Consider the following 17,200-nt stretch of genomic DNA (forward strand, 5'->3'; position numbering starts at 1 on the left):
GATTAGGAGGCGGTGTGTTGTGTAGCAGCATGCTTAGCCAAATGGTAGGCATAGGGTCGGTGTGTTTGTTTTTTGGGGCAGAGAAGTGCTGGAGGAGAAGTGTTGCTTCTCTGAACACTAGTCTTCATTGTAGGAACCTCTTTACCTGGTACTGCTTCTATACTCCTACAGCTAAGCTGGAAGAAATATCTGTAATGAGGGATAGCAAATATTAAGTAGTGTCTTGTACTTAACAAGAGAAAGCACAGCAGATTGTTAATATATAAATTTGAAATAAAAAGATGTTCTAATATTCATGTAAGGTCAGTGTGATTGTAGACCGTGTTTTGAAATATTTGTTACATGTGTTAGTAATCTAGATTTTGAAAGCACTGAAACTGGAGATTGGTTTATATATTTTGATTACATCTGATGGACAAATTAAGTTGGTTAAAAAGATGCAAATTTGATCACACAGTTACTTCTTTTATTCAGTACGTGGTAGACAATTTTGTTTAGTATGTGTATTTGGATCAATTTCTGGTCAAGTGAAATGATTTGCCTGTAATCTTTGAAGTAAACCTTCAAGAATAAAGATGCCTATTATTTTTTTTCCTTTAGATTGCTCTATGCAGTCTTCCTTGTGCAGTGTGTATTTGATATGAGGTACACGTAGTATTGTGAACAGGCACAGAATATGAGGTAGAGTTGCAAACTGAAAGAAATGCAGAGTAGTAGTCTTTCCTCCTATTCGTGCTATATAAACTTTTTTCTCATCTATGCAGGAGGTTGCATCAACAATTTGAAAGCTATAAAGAGCAAGTAAGAAAGATAGGGGAAGAAGCCCGCCGTTACCAGGGAGAGCACAAGGATGATGCTCCAACATGTGGAATCTGTCATAAAACAAAGTTTGCAGATGGTTGTGGCCATTTATGCTCTTATTGCCGGACCAAGTTCTGTGCGCGATGTGGAGGTCGTGTCTCTCTGCGATCGAACAATGTAAGTCTTCTGACATGTACTCTTAAGAAAAAGCCTCCTTGACATTGTCATGCTGCAGATTGTTCACCTTAAGTTTGGCATTTTGTGCTTCATTTTACTTAAGTGTTTCATTCATTGCTTTATTATGAGGTGTGTATCATACAAGTAAATCAATGTGAAATCATGCAAGTAAAAACGAATGTATTTAATGATTGCCAAGGTACTTGGGAATCACAGAGTTAATTAAAGCAAAAGAATAATAGTGTCTAGTTCTATGGAGTGCTGCTTGTAGAAAATATGCTTGTTTTTCATGGAATAAATGAAAAAACCCTTTTGCTCAGGTACAACTCCACATTAATAAATTTTTATTGAAGCTTTATATAATATAACATTTTTATTTCAATAGAGCTTTTCATAAACATTTTTAGAATTCTTTTTCATGAAATCAGTCAATATTTGGTTAAAAAATAATAAAAAGCCACCACATTTCTTAGCACAGGGAAAGTGTTATACCAATTTGTTTAAAATTTATTTAAAGAATAAAACTTCTGATTAGTCTGGATTAAGCATTCTACTTTGAGGCAGGTGAACTGAATAGTTCTCCCTCTGATCTGCGTGAGTTAGCTGCAGTAGCTTTCCACAAAACCAAACCATATCCAAGAGTACCCTCCAAGGGTCAGTACTGTCCAAGGGCCAGTCAGTTCCTTCCAAGCCTCTGACTGCTCTCTTTTATGTGAGCAGTAGAATCTAAATTTGGAATACTGTTATCCAGTGATTATTTTTGGCTGGTCACCAAGTGTGTTATAAGACATTTTACACATCTCTTTTTTATTACATGAATAGTGTCATTTTCTGTCATGAGATGAGGCGACTTTCTCATGTGGCTTTATGATGCCAGCTTTTGAAGGGTAAATTTAAAGGTGCTCTTGGTATCAACACAATTTCACCTAAAAGCAAACATAGCTTTTATAGCAGATATTCATGGTCACAAGGGAACTAGTTTGTGGCCTTTTCACTTTCCCTAAGATGGACATCAGCTGAATAGGCCTTTTGAAATTTCATGTAAACCAAAAATAACCCCTCAAAAAGATGCATTTCATGGTTATTTGAGACGTTTTCCATAGCCTCAATGTACTTGTGAATCCATTAAAATAAATTCACATTCTGAAGAGAGCTATATGGGTGAATTGAACAAAAATTTGCACATATTAATATATTAGTATAATAATAGTATGTTTTACAATATATTAGAAAAATAGATGCATTACATTGTATCACCTGTGGGTGGTGTCATTAGAGCAAGTGTTTGAAAATATAGTTTGCTTTAATATATTACATTATTCTATTAATAAGTACATGTGATACAGCTTAACTTTATTCAGAAAAAAACATTGAATATATACTGTAATAATTTTTCACCCACTATTTCAAGCCACGGAAATGGAAGGATGTCATTTCATTTGTTACTTGCATTTTGTTTCTTATATTGTTTATGCTTCTGTGAATCAGGGTGGGAAAACATGTTTTCAGCATATCCAGTAATGTCATCTTTTTATTTAAAGCTCTTTTCTTTCCTTAAATTTGTGTTTTTGTCTCTTCGTAGATAGTTATTAGAATTGCATTTCTTTGAAATCTGTCTATTAATACTTGCATATTTTATTCTTTATCTCTTCTTTTTTTCTTTTCTCTTTTTATTCTGCTTCCTTGGATGCTTTCCCAAAGGAGGACAAAGTGGTTAGAATCCATATTTTTATAATTTATTATTATAATGTTGTTAGTTGACTGGGATGCATATTAATGTGAAAAACTGAACTGAAGTTTCATGATCATCCACAGGAGAGTGGGGGGAAACAGGAATCCTGACACCCAGGCTCTGCTTATCCTTTAGCTGAGCACAGGCCCTTAAGACAGCTCAACAAAAAAACCCCAAGACTATTGTCAAAATTATGACAATAAAAGAACTGAGAATTATTAAGAAATTAAGAACTGAGAAGTAGAGGAGCCAATAAAGTGTAATAAAATTTTATTTCATAAATACATATTTAGTTAACAGTTTTGACTTTTTGCATGCAAGGTCCTTCCATCAGCTTCAGAAAATCTAATTTAGTCTTTTAATTGTAATTTTACATTGTTTTCCATGGCTTGCTGTGTTTCACTTCTGGCTGCAGCAGAAATTCAGGGAATTCTTGTAAAATCAGCTTTTTGATTGAAATTTAGGATAATATATACAGGCAAACAAACTGGACATAAATATAGCGAGCAAAGTGGAGTGAATATTTTTTGAATGCATAGTTATAATTTAAAAAAATCTGTAGAACTTTTAGGATCAAGTACAGGCGTATTCACCAATATTGCCTGTGCCTTGTCTCAAATAGGTAAGGGTAGTTCCCTGTTGATGTCTGCATCCTGTGCATGGCATCAGGGGTGGCAGTACTTGAGCAGAGCAGTGCATGTGCATCTATCACCTCCTCTGGGGCAGTTCTGCAAAAGGTGATAGTCCAGATTTTTAACTGGAGGATTAAGTGTAGAAATTAGCTAGCTTTTGTGGCACCTCAACTGAAACAAGTGTAAATTAATTACAGTCCAGTGTAGTTTTTGATGTGTTCTTTGTTGAGTTATGCTTATGATATGGAGTGGTGTTATGCTCCCATTTAAATACCAGCATACCTATAACCTGAAATTGAGTACTGTTCAATACCCAGAGAAAATTATTTCTTTCACGTTTGGGTATTTCGGTAGGTTTTTAATATGTCATTATTAGTGCACTAAAGTACTCTGAAGATGTATTCTGAAGATGTGTCTGGGTCATTTGGATTTTCCTAAATTGAATTAAATACATCCTTATTATTTGCACTTGTCTTAGTTTAGGTTTTGCTAAAGGTTTAGGTTAGTTTAGGTGTTGAACTCCAGGCTTCCACATGCCAAGAAAATGCCCTAATAGTAATGTGCGAAAATAAATTCTGTGTGCTGTGGTAAAGCTGATCTGCATCTCTTCAACAGCTAAAAAGTTAATGGTAGTCAGAGGGGAAGTATCGAATAACTAGTCTTGAATGTGTGAGAAACATGGAGAACATTTCTTTAAAGTACCATTGCTTTAGCAGTGCCTCTCTCTGAAAGCTAATGGAATATATAGAATTAATTAATTTCAAAATATTAATACATACGTAGAAATAACATTTTAATTTCATTTTAATAAAAATTGATATAATTAAAATAAAATAACATGAGAAAAATATTACTTCTTAAATATTTTCAGTGGCTCAACATTCCTGACTAATTACATATGGCAAGTTTCATATCAGTAAAAACTTCTGAAACATATTTATCTCTTAATCTCTTAGTGTCCACATGAATTTTTGCCACAATAAATTATATTAATACAAAACATATCCATCAAGTCTCTTCAGGTTAAGGGTGCATCATTTGAAAGGATGATGAAGTATGAATTAGCAAAGTGTAAAGTCAAGAAAAGTCAAGTGTTAACCTATATTCAATGTGTTTCCTGTAGAATTGAAGAATTAATGATGCCTAGGGTGTTGTTTCCTATGCATTACCCGTCTTTCACAAATACAAAGTGTGAGAGGCACAAAGAAGGTCAATCAGAGGTTGATCCAGGGAATGGGGAGCTGCTCACGTGAGAGAAGGCTAGAGATATTAAGGGGACAGAGCTAAAGCAATAATAGTTGACACCTGTAAGTATGGAATTGATATGTAGCAATGCAGAAAATTTAAACAATAAGAAGAGGATAGTGAGACCAAATGTGTATAACTTGGCCCTAAACACTCCTGGCTTGAAAAAAGATGTTTACAAGCATTAGAGTTAAGCCTTGAGAATTTATTTCATGTGGCTTATTGGAAAGAGAAAGAGCCCAATAAAACTTTAAAGGCTAAATTTAATGAGGTTAGGAAAGGATTTATGTGATGTGGTTGCTTGTGGCTGTAGGGCAATGTATAAGGTCCCTAAGAGGTCCTTGCAGCTCATGATTGTAGCTAAATATTTTAAAAATGTAATGCTTTGAAGCTGTTCTTGACCTTTTCAAGTAAGTGCCAAATATTTCTTAAGGATTTTTTCAAATATATATAGCAGAATTTGAAGTTCTCGCCTCATTTAAAGTCATAAGGGACATCCCAAAACACCTTGTAGTGAGAGTTAACAGGCATCCTAGGCTGATCAAGAAATTATGCCATTACACTTACAAAATTAATTGGCAATAGCTGGCATATTCTAGTGGCCAATGAGTTACATGAATTTCAATGATTCTTGTTCTATTATGTCAAAATGCATGGTCAAATACCTTTCTTAAGTTCTTTCATGTTTTCTGAGTACTGGTTAGCTCTTTGCACTTTTCACTTGAGTTTTCCCTCCTTTCATATAGTTGCAGGCAGACCATATTTATTTGGTTTAATGCAATTTTATGCGAGATAACATTTTAGAAGGAAGTCAGGCACTTTTCCTTTTTTTAAGAGAAAGCTGACACTTCTATTTTGGTGGAATATTCTAGGTGATTTTAGTTCCTTATAGAAGTCCTGAACCTTCACTTTGAATCCTTTTAGTTATGTTCCATACATCAGGATGGTAGTGGGTACAGCCAAAATGGTTTAAGTTAATTCCCTCTCTTCCATTCACTCACCCTCATAATGTGAAATATTTTGGGGTTTAGGGCAATGGAAAAGTCAGCAAAATGTCCAACTTAGTGTTGTCCAAGGTCTGGTAAGGAGCAGGAAGGGCTCAACCTCAGTCCTGATGGCCTGGCTGCCACTACTTTCTCTGTTCTTCCCTGCTATGGTACCACAACCTTGTAAAGCAGAAAAATCACTGAAAATACAACTTTCTTTCTTTCCTCATTCCTGTAAAACTTTTTCAAAGTATTTGTTTAGGTAATGCAAAAATATGTATTTCGTTTGTGATCACCTGATACATGTTTCTTTCTCCTTATAGAGAAGGTGTACATTTTAGGGTACAAAAATGAATGAGCACATGTAGCTTCTTTGGATCAAAATTCAAGTATTTTGTGAGGTGCTGTAGGTGTATTGAACTAAGTGAAATTTGTATGACATTGACAGAATTAGGTGGAAGATCCATGTTCCAGATTAAGCCATATAATTATCCATAGCAATCAGTCTACCATTGTACAGGTTTCATTAGGATTACGATATTTCTATCAAACTTCAAGTGAAAACATTCGGAAGCAAATGAAAAAAGTAAATTTTGTCACAGTTTTCCTGAATTTTGCAGAAGAGCAATTTGCTTTCTCTTTTTTTCTGTTTACATACATAAAGGACAACTGGTAGGAAATCCATATGTAAAATACATTATGAATATATTAATATTTATTTCGCTGAACTTAGTAGTATGTGGTTGCAGAAAATAATGTTGGTAATCAGTGCAGAAAAAGAGATTCCTTTTCTTATCTGCCTTCCACTGAGATTGTTTTCATCTTAGTATAATGTCAGTGATTTATACTTGGAAAGAAAGACGACTTGGAAACATTTCCTTAATTGTATGTCAGGTGTTTTTTTCAGGGAGTTTGTCATTTAATTCCTTTAAATTATGCTTAAAATTTGCTTACATAATGGCTTGCTAATTTAAGCCTTACCAGCTTGAGGACATATGCCATGCAATTCAGCTGTGTACTAATGCTTTAACAGAAGTTGGTAATATTGTCAGAACAAAATGTCTGGATTGTCAGGATTGGTTTTTTTACATCTCTTGAACAGAACTCTTAGGTCAAATTGTCCATTAAAAGGATAATTTCTGTATGCTCTGACTAACACAGCTGTAGAACCAAAACAAAAAAATTCTACAGAAGGATGTAAATTGCATAGCAAATCGTAAATTGATAGCAGATACATTTTCTCTCCATAGCATTCAACATAATTTGTTTCCCAAAAGATATGGGGTTTATATGCATCAAGAAAGAATCACTGCTTTTCAGTAAGGCCTTGCTAGAACTGCTGTTTCTAGCAGGAAAAAAAAAAAAAATAGCCAGCAAGAAACTGAGGAATTCTGTTTCAATTAAGATGGGGATCACTGTCCTCTGCTTCTGGGAAGTTAGTTTGCTTTCAAACAAGTGTGACAGTATAAAATTTTTGAGGTAATCCCTAAAATTAGCTTGCTGTTCACCAAGTTTACTGAGGAAACATGTTTGCCTTGAAATACATTTTTTATAGGGTCCAGCTAGTAAAAATGATTGCTTCCTTCTTATATTAAAACAAAATGTAGGCAGATGATGCTAATGCTCTGAAGATAACTAGATCAGAGTTTCTTCATTTAATGATGAGACTGTAGAAGAGTCACTAGACAGCTGGGTTTTTCTTCCACCATAACCTTAAATCATCAGTAAATCAGTAACCACTTGATTATACTCTGTGGTTTACTCAGGTTTAGTTTACCTGTTTGTCAAACTCTTAAACTGTAACTTGTCATGTTATTCTACACTTTATGACCAAGAAAATAAATTGCTACTGCAACCTTCTCTCTTAATCTGTGATAAAGGACTCCTGAATCCCTCGCATCTCTTGCTGTCGTCATGCAAGCTGGGTAACAGTGATCTGTGGGTACCTGACATAAAAAATATTGGACTAGAACCCCCAAACTTTTAATTCACCACAATGTTATTTCTTGCCATGTTATCCTATTTTTAGTCCTGTACTTTCTGTATTGTTGCTTCAGTTTAACTAATTTGAGACTATAGCGTTTTTTTTGAATGCAAAACAATACCTTTGAGAGTAATAATTCCTTCCACTTTTGCATTAAAACAAAAAAAGTGTAAGATTGCAAAGGTCAATTAGGCATTTGAGGAGAAGCTTTATTCCATGTCCTCCTGCCTAATGTCATGTATATATAATATATAGTATATGCAACTATAAGCATATATTGTATACATGCATACCATATACGTGCATCCTACTACATAGCCTAATACAGGAACTACAGGGCAACCCAATTTTTTGACCTTTGAAATCTGTTAAAGTTTCAAGGTATTTAAATCTCCTAAGGAGTTACTGTTTATGTGCCCATTTATCTGGACGAAAAGAGATGTTATGCCATCAGAACAGAACCTCAGAAAGATTGAGGTTGGAGGGGTCTTCTGGGGATCCTTTGATCCAATCCCCCCTGCTCAGGCAGGGCTGCCTAAGGGAACTTGGTCCTTACAACTTGGCATATTCATGTGCCTCTTTTGACTTGCAGAGTGAACAGTGAAAAACTTAAAGATATTTCATGTCATTTTTGTTATTTGTTTACTTATTATAAGTATACACATTATAGGCTTACACAAAATCTCCTTAAGTTCTCTTAGGGAATAATTCTGTGAGTTACAGCTTTGGACAAATGAATTCCAGAATTTTACAGAACCCTTTAGAAAGAGCAGTAATGCTATGATGATTTTTTTTTTTCAGCTCAGTGTTCAGAGAGAAAGAAAAACCAAAGCTACCAAATAAAATTTAAACTTTTAATTTCTTTCAATGTAGTATTTTTATACTTTTAACACTCACAATCTCATAGTCCGTTTGGTCCAATTTAGTTGATGATATAAAGCTGAAGAGCAAGAGCAGGAGAGCCTTCCAGTGGTTCTCCCAAAAATATTGTGTATGCTACTGGCTCAGTTACTATCTGAGGTGTGGGAGATCACTGTTGAACTCCATTGTGATAAAAGCTGCTTTTCCAGATGGGATACAGTGCTGTCAGTATTGAAGAAGATCATCTTCCTTCCTGACTTGGGTCAGTCTCACTACAAAGATAGAGTACAAAATTTTTAAATCATTTTTCTTTTGTTTTTGTCCAGAAGTATACTCTGAGTTAATGTCTAGATCTTGGCTAAAATGATATTATTGTATGTTTCTAATAAGTATTGGTTTCAGAAAATATAACAATATAGAATTTTTTTTTTCACTTTTTGTCAAATATGTTTCATCTCTGCCCTAAATATCTGTAAGTAAAGAGATGGGATTCAGGGTCTTGTGTAAAAGAAGATAATTTTAGTTAATTTGTTTCAACTGCAGATATATATTGAAAAGACAAGGAAATTAAGGAAGTTATAGCAATTGAAATCTGAGATATTTTTTTATGCAGTGCACCTTAAGAAGAAAGAGGATAATGAAAGAAAATACTAGTGGTGCATCGTAACAGTAAGAAGTCATGAGAAAGGCCTGGTTTCTGTTTGATGTGTTCATGTACCTTAATATAATATATATGATCCTGTAGAATGTAACTTTATAGTATATTCTGATCCTTGTCTAAACAGTGAATGCAGTATTGAAAATTAACAAGTATGACCTTATAGATTTAATATGATTATGCATTATTTAATATGATAATGAATGGTGTAAGTAAAAGGAAAACATGAACAGTTTAAGCCACACATGATTCTGATCATCTCTGACTAGTCAGAATATGTATACAATTTTTTAAAATCAGGAGGAAAAAATAAATCAATCAAAAATTGTTAAAATTATATCTTTATATGCATGAAATAAAATTTTCTTTCTACATCCTGCTGCTTATAGTTATTAATTCCGATAGATTGGAAATACATTAATAGTATTTGATCACCTTTTGCTTGCGGTTGTGCCATCCATAATGTAGATAGCTGTAGTAATAGTGATACATACAATTTCAGGTTTATATCTTTTTCCAGATTTTTGAGAATAGGGTTAGCTACTGGTAGGATATCTGTTTAGATTTGTCTGTGTAGATGATAATTTTCAAAGCATAGTCACTCCAGGAACCTGTTTATGAGTCCTTCAGTTCTTCATTATTTCAGTGTGTTTCCAGTAATGTTACAATCAGAAGAAAGAAAACTTGGCCTTAAATCCCTGCAAAAACTGCAGATAGCAAGCTGCAGTTTCAGCTGTGAGATCACTTTACCTATTTGAACTGTTTTTGCTTCCTTTCAGTGTGTTATGCACATCTAATTGTGTTAATTTTCCACCATGTGTTATGTTTTCAAGTCCTTTAATTCATTATGTGAGTTGCTTTGAATTTATTGTTACCTCTTGCTAACAAATCCAGTCTCATTACTATTATTATTGGACTATTGCCTTTATAGTGTCTTAAAATCCAAAACTCAAATTTTCTTTGCAAAGTATTGTGTATTTACTATATTTCTGTTATCTTTGTTTCTCTAATGGAATAATCTGTTACTTGTTGGCACTGCAAAAATCATAGAAGAGATTAGAGATCTCTAAACCACTATAAACTGCATATAATAAACATACTATTATTTTTTTGCTATGGAATACAGAACTAATAAGCAATTACACTATCTGAATAAAGAAAATATAGAAAAGTATCTCCATTATCTTAAAAAATTAAACTTTAAGATTATGGTTTCCTATAATAATTAGCTGCCTTAGTTATGCTACAAACTACCTTTTTTCAGTTTATAAAGTTTACTCATCTTGGAGTATTAAAACATAAGTTTAGAATAAGTAAGTGACTAATCCAGAGAGTGTGACTAGTATAGGTGAATTTAATTTGTACATGCCTAGTTCGTCTGCACCTGTTTATTATATCAACATGTTAGGGAATAAGTTCATTTTGTTGGGTAGAGCTCTTTGAAACTGGTAGTCTGCAATGTTAGTGCAGGACAGTGGAGACACCTGGGGGTTCATCTGCATGAGAGCGGGGTGGGTCTGGACATAACCCACTTTTTTAATGTGCTTCTGTATGGCAAGTCTGATCACTGGAAATGAGTTTGTAGTGTGCAGTGTTTTGAAGTTAGAAGTTAAGTAAAAATGCCATTATTACTGTTGTATATACTTGTGTAGAATCAGATGGTTAATACACTCACCCAGCATTTGTTCATGTGGGAGGGGGCCTGTCAATGAAGACGACATCTGTCAGACAGAACCCTAAATGTCATAATTTTGAGCTATTTCTTGAATGCTTCAGGTAAATGCATCCAAAATTAACACATCTATTTCTGGATGGAGAGTGACAATGCTATCCGTTGGCAAACCAAGGGAGGTGGGTTTGTGTTTTGTCGTTTGCAGTTTCAGTTGTGATGCAGAAAAAATGTCTGGAAGTGCATAAATATATTATCTGGAAGCCCTCCTTGCTGTGGAGGGCTAAAGAGAATGGATTACTTTAAAAAGTCATACCAGGCAGGCAAATATTTCACACCATCTGAGCTTTCATCTAATTCACCCAGAAGAAAGATAACTTGATGTTTCTTCTGATTGATACCTCAAAAATCTTAGCTTTAGAGACTGCAAGCACTTTTTATTTTATTTTTTGGTTTTTTTCCCTCCTTCAAAAACACTGAGAGAGAACAGAGTAGCAAACATGCAGATGTTCAGGGATGTGTTTAGGGTCAGGAGACTTGAAGAAGTGTGTTCTTCTTTGAGGTGCCTGAGGGAATATGGTGCACCAGCAGAGCTGACTGCTGATGTCCAAGCAGAGCTCAGTCAGAACTAGTAGTCCTGCAACAGTACTTGATGGGATGTGTTTTTATCTGAGCTATGCACCTTCAGTTTTTCCAGCAGTGATCTGTTTCCTAGATATACTTGGGTATATTTTATTACTTGAAGACAATCAGTCTAGCATCAAAAGTCTTGTTGTAAAAGGATCCCATAAAACGGAAGATATCTTCCATGCATCATCCCTTCGCTAAAAGACTTGAGCTTTTGGCAAAACTAACTGAATCCCTTTGAATACATTTTTTCCATGTAGTCACACAAAAAGCAGCTGCCAGCTCCCAGGCATGTGAGAATGCACTCGTTTAAGCTCAGACTGATTTGACAGCCCAGTGTGTGCCCATTAAGCCCAAAAAATTCTTTACTTGATCATTTTATTTCTTCTTGGAATCTGTGTCTTTCAGCTTGATTCATTGTAGCCTCATTCATGTAAGATTCTTCTATGTGATGGGATTTTTAATGTAATATGTGGGGCTTAGGACTAAGTATGACTTCTAATATTTAAAATGTTCATAGCTATGTATGCTGCTGAGGCAAAATTGTTTGGTTTTAGTAGTTTACAAAATAACATAGGAATGCTAAATAGAACTAAATTTAGTAAAATCTGAATTCCTGGGCTATTCTGGCACCACAAAGCCTGAGGCATTTTAGTCAAAAAGTGATCTTACTGCAAAGACAGACTTGATAAGATTTTTGACCTATTATGCATTATGTGAGATCAACAAGTAGCTGAAAAAATTTCAAGAGAATCAAGTAATTATGCGAGCTAAATGTAATCTGTGCTCTCTTGCTGTTTCTCTTTTTTATCATAAATAACCTTAATCCTCATCCAGGATTAAAATTCAGTGTATTTTTAGCCATGTAGTGTCCTAGATAAAAGATACTTACATCTATATTTTCATATATTTTGCATTCTGGAGCATTTTGTAATTTTACTAAAGAGTTGGATACTTCTGTCGATACATCTCCAGTGCTGCAATTAGAGAGGGCATAGGATAGTTTGTCATACATATACCAAAGGTGCATGATTTTACTGAGCATAATTGAAGACAGAAGTGTATCAAGCAAGGAAATCTATAGACAAAAATTCTGTAATATTTTTAAATTTTTTTCAAATTCCTTTAATATAAGAACCCATCTGTAAGTTAGCCTTCCTATGGGGATAAATTAAATCTCTCTCTAAAACTGTGATTATAAAATGATACAAAGTATCTGTTACCAGTTGTTTAATGACTGGTCAGAGATTAAGTGAAAATCTAGACAAAATGTAATCTGAATTTCCTTAAAAAGCAGATAAAACCTAATAATTTTTTTTTATCCAGATTGAGGTTTCTAAAAAGCTGTGTGTTATTTAGGCTGAAGTTTAGTCATGTACTGTGCAATTTCAGTATTCCAGCTAAACCACCAGTCAACTAATTTACATGCAACAGGTTTATGGAATCTTTGGAATTAAATGTTAATTTCTCAATAGTCTATTATATTTGTTATTAACTTGTCCACAAAAAACAAGCTCCCATAGCAAATCCTTTTGTACTGGTGAGTTTTGGGAAAGTTATTTGGAATATTGCATTGCAAACATTTGAGTATTACTGAGAAGTGCAGATAAATCATAGAGATGAGCAGATCTTGCTGGGACTGTCTATAAATAGATGAGCATGGGAATGTTGGTTGTGTTGTCATGACTGGAGGAAATTTTTGTATGTTGCTGGGATTTTAATACTGGTAATGTAACTTTTTCTCTGCAACGTGTGGTAAGTGATCAAAGCTCATAGCTGTGCACGCATCAGCAAAGTTAATCTTTCTCTCTACTTTTCTTCTCGGACCAAATAGCTTCTACAAATAGAGAGAGGGCAGTTGAAAGTTCATCAGCAGACTGCTTTTAGGACCTTTGTCAGCCTGACAGCTTTACCGTTCAGGATTATTTGGATCAGTCCTTTTAGCTGTAAAGAAACCTGCTTTTCTGGACTATTTCAGGGACTCATCTCACTGCCTTTGTGGATGGGTCAAGAGACCACAGAGGCTACTGCTGGCCCATATAAATTTAACGCAACAGAAAAAGCAACAAGGGAATTAAAGTGAGGAAGATTTAATCTACTTTTTGGTTTTTTTTTTTTCTCCCTAAGTTTTCAGCGCAGATATAAACATACTCTTGTGTATGTCCTGTGTTGCAGTTTATACTTCTTCACTGTACACCTGATGTTTTCCTAATCAACCAGTGAGTGTTTAGTAGAGCATATTGGTCCTGTTGGAGGAGCTCACTGTAACAAAAGGCCCTAAATTAATAGGAGGCTGGACAGAGCAATGACACGTTGAGCCAATGTGGTTATCATGTCGCTCTCTATTGTTTTCAGCAATGACTTTTATACACTCACAACTCAGTTGACATTACAGGTCACACAAAGTATGTAAACAGTCTTGGACTTAAGGTGGTTAAAGTATCAGAGCCACAATTCTGCATATTACACCTCATTATTGCCTGGAACACCTTAATGTCAGAAGGGAATTTTTACTGCGCCACAACTGGGAATTTTTCCTGTGTCACAGAGGCCAACAGGCCTTAGGGCTCAGTCTGGAATTGCTCACCCTGTCTTCACTCCTGCAACAGCTCACCTCTTGGTCACTTGCATAGACTATTAAAGAGGAGACTAGTGAGGCGTCCACAGGAGATTTAAGTCAATATCTTTACCTGCCAGAGTAGGAAATAGTTCCAGATGAGAACCCTTACATTATATATGAGCTAGGTTTGTGCTTTCATAATACTTATGGGGGGAGATGAGTGTGCCCCAGTGTGCTTCAGCTTGCTCTGAACTAGACTAAATGGGCTTTGAATCTTTCTCAACTGTGGCTGCTGTTTAGCCAGATAGAGCCCCAAGTCATCAAGTGTCCTACAATGTACTGCAGAGTTTTACTGTAGCTCCCAGCAGCTGCCCCAGTGGGTGGCTCTCAGGTAATACCCACATCATACCTTACAGTTCCACACTCATATTTTGGAAGTGTTAGGGCATTGAAGGTAGAAATGAATGCCAGTGTTGAGGAAGTTAAATCCTACAATATATTTTCAACAGCTACAGCAGGAAATCGTACAGCAGAATGGCCTGTGGACATATTTAGAAACCTATACTATGTCTTGTTTCAAATGAAACTACACGCTCAGTCTGAATCTTCTGTGCTAACCTATGTGTTCTCTCCTCTACAGGCAACCTGACAATTCATGCACCAGCTGGTTTTTTTTTTAAGCCTTTTGTTTCCTACATGAATTGACCTCCTTAAGAGAGGGTATATGGTCTTATGCAGTCTGTGATATGTGGAGAGTTATGAATATATTCCACTGGGAAGAGTTCAATATGGCTTTTTTCCCCCCTACATTACAGACAGTCCTTGACAAGAAAATGTTGTATTTTACTGAAAACTGTACCAACCCACACTTAAATTTTCAATATTTTATTTAGGATATGCTTATTAATGTTGGTGAATTATTTTTTCATTTTTAGAGCTTAAATCATAGGCCTGTGAAGACCAAAACCTTTTTTTAACTTGCAGACCATGCAATAAGACAGTAATAAACTCTTGCTGAAAATTTGCTATACACAGTCGTCAGATAATGAGAATGGTAGAGTTCAGCTGGGTACTCAACTTCATAAAGATCAAGTCACCTAAGGGAATAAAAAGCCTTAATCAAGGATAGAATGTTTTAGCTTTCTTGAGGGTAAGACGGTGATTGCAGGAAAACCAAGTTGGTCTAGTTGACTTAGGAGAAACTGCTTCTTTTTGTAAAAAGAAAGTGACAGGCAGATAATTGGATACAAAAGGCAAGTGCAGTTAGCCATGAAGCCAAATCAAGAAATGAATGCTTCAAGCTACACAAGTTCAGGCAGGTTTAGCAGGCAGTCTTATGCTAACACAGTATGTGTTTCTCAGAAATCGTGCTCCTGTTGTAATACTAGAGAGAGATTTACACAATCAAAAGTTACTGCAGCAAAAGTTTTATGGAGTCTCAACATCTCTTGCATACTACTAGGTGAAGCTCTTTCCAGACCATGTGCCTAAACTTTCAAGCTATCCATTGAAAAGAGTATTGAAAGCTTGACAGATCTCGCCCCCTATTAGCGAGGCCCAATGGTAAATAGAAATTAATGCTTCAGTGACTGTAATTACATGAAAAATAACTGAATTTTAAGTCTCTTGACACAGAAGTTCATGACTAAGTTAAATTTGATTAATAAGGCTGTTAAATCTAACTGGGCTGTTGCTGAAATGCATTCAGATTTTTTTTTTCTCCCATTGAAAACTATGGGGATAAACTGTTAGGATTCCAAGAACTGTAGATGGGCTTTCAGTCATTCATAAAAAACTGGTATTCAGTTTGTTTCACAAATACAAGATTTACACATTTCTTCATATTGTAAGTCTTTTTAGAGGAACGTGGTGGATTGACCTTATCTGGCTGCTAGATGCTCTAGGAGGACAAGAGGAGAATATAAGATGGAAAAGCTTATAGGCTGACATAAAAACAAGGAGGTTGTTCACCAATTACCACCATGGGTGAAACAGACTCAGCTTGGGGACGGTTAATTTAATTTACTGCCAGATAAAATAGAGTTGGATTGTGAGAGGCAAAGACAAAACCTAAAATATCTCCCTGCTCCTCCTTTCTTCCCAGTCTCAACTTTACTTCTCCACTCCCAACTCTTGCCTTGTCCAGCCACATGGCACAGGGCATCAGGCTTGGGCTGGGAGCAGTCCATAATAGCTCTCCTCTGTTGCTCCCTCTTACTCCAGCTTGGAGTCCTCCATGGGCCACAGTCTTTCAGGAAAAATACCTGATTCCATGTGGTTTCTCCAGAGACTGCATCTTCTGTCAGGAAAGCCTTCCCCAGCATGGCCTTCTCTGCAGGATGGCGGGGAATTCATGCTCAGGGGACTGCAGGAGCCCTCCTCTCTTCCTTCCCTCACTTTGGGGCTGGCCAGGTCCATTTTTTTTTTTTTTTTAGCGCTGCATATGATGGGATCAGCTTGCCATGTTCTGCTTAATCACTTCCTCTTCTTTGGCCATAAGTACCTGTAGTTACTGCTGTCTTCAGTGAACTGACTGGATTTAATCCTTGGATTTGACGCATGAAACAATAACTTGTTTTCAGGACAAATGATGCAGATTTTTGAAATATTACTTTGGAGGACTTTCCTTTTTCCTTAATTTTCTATCCTTTTTCTAAAAATAGAAGATCCTTTATGTAGTCAGTAACACATGGGTTGCAATCATCCTTATTCACTTGCTTACATTTCTCTTTTTTTTTTCCTCAACTTTTGTTAATTTTTCTGATTACAATAGAATTTTGAAACCATATCATGGCAAGTTCTGAGGCAGTGTTACAGGCTTTATTTCCATGATAAGCTAATTTATAATTAAATATTTAGTAGATAATAACATTGCACTAAGCATCCCACTGTAACATTATACATTGTGTAATAAATTAGACTCATAGAAAAGCAACTTTGTATACACCATGTTGATGAAAATGAGTTAAATGATGATCACAGAGCTAACTGTAAACTAACATCAGCATTAAACGGCTGTCTTTCTATTTTAGTCCCAGAAGGATCACATTTGGGGTTTAACTATGTTAAGATTTGCTTTTAAAAGCCACTCTTTTGGAAGGGCTAAATTATGACTAGAAGACCTTCCTGATGTACAACACCTTATATTACTTGTAAGTTAGCTGTGTTCTCACAACTCATCTGACATAGGGTGCTCTGTGTCCTTTCACTCGGTTCAAGGCCTTGGGTTTGTTTGATAGGAATCTGCATTTTAGTGTTTTCTTAGATG

At 35.5% G+C, this 17,200-nt stretch overlaps 1 protein-coding gene across 2 annotated transcripts in view; it reads left to right on the forward strand.

Annotated features, from left to right (window-relative positions):
* RIMS1 (regulating synaptic membrane exocytosis 1) overlaps positions 1 to 17,200 on the forward strand; it is a 301,446-nt gene that overhangs the window by 114,491 nt on the left and 169,755 nt on the right. Inside the window, exons 2-3 of one of the 2 annotated variants that reach the window (XM_066315004.1) lie at positions 765 to 978; positions 2,680 to 2,691. In XM_066315004.1, coding sequence (XP_066171101.1) covers positions 765 to 978; positions 2,680 to 2,691 — 226 coding nt within the window. The remainder of the gene's footprint in view (positions 1 to 764; positions 979 to 2,679; positions 2,692 to 17,200) is intronic. The other variant, XM_066315003.1, reaches the window with a different exon arrangement.

Source organism: Sylvia atricapilla, chromosome 3, assembly GCF_009819655.1.
Source record: "Sylvia atricapilla isolate bSylAtr1 chromosome 3, bSylAtr1.pri, whole genome shotgun sequence".
Lineage (NCBI taxonomy): Eukaryota > Metazoa > Chordata > Aves > Passeriformes > Sylviidae > Sylvia > Sylvia atricapilla.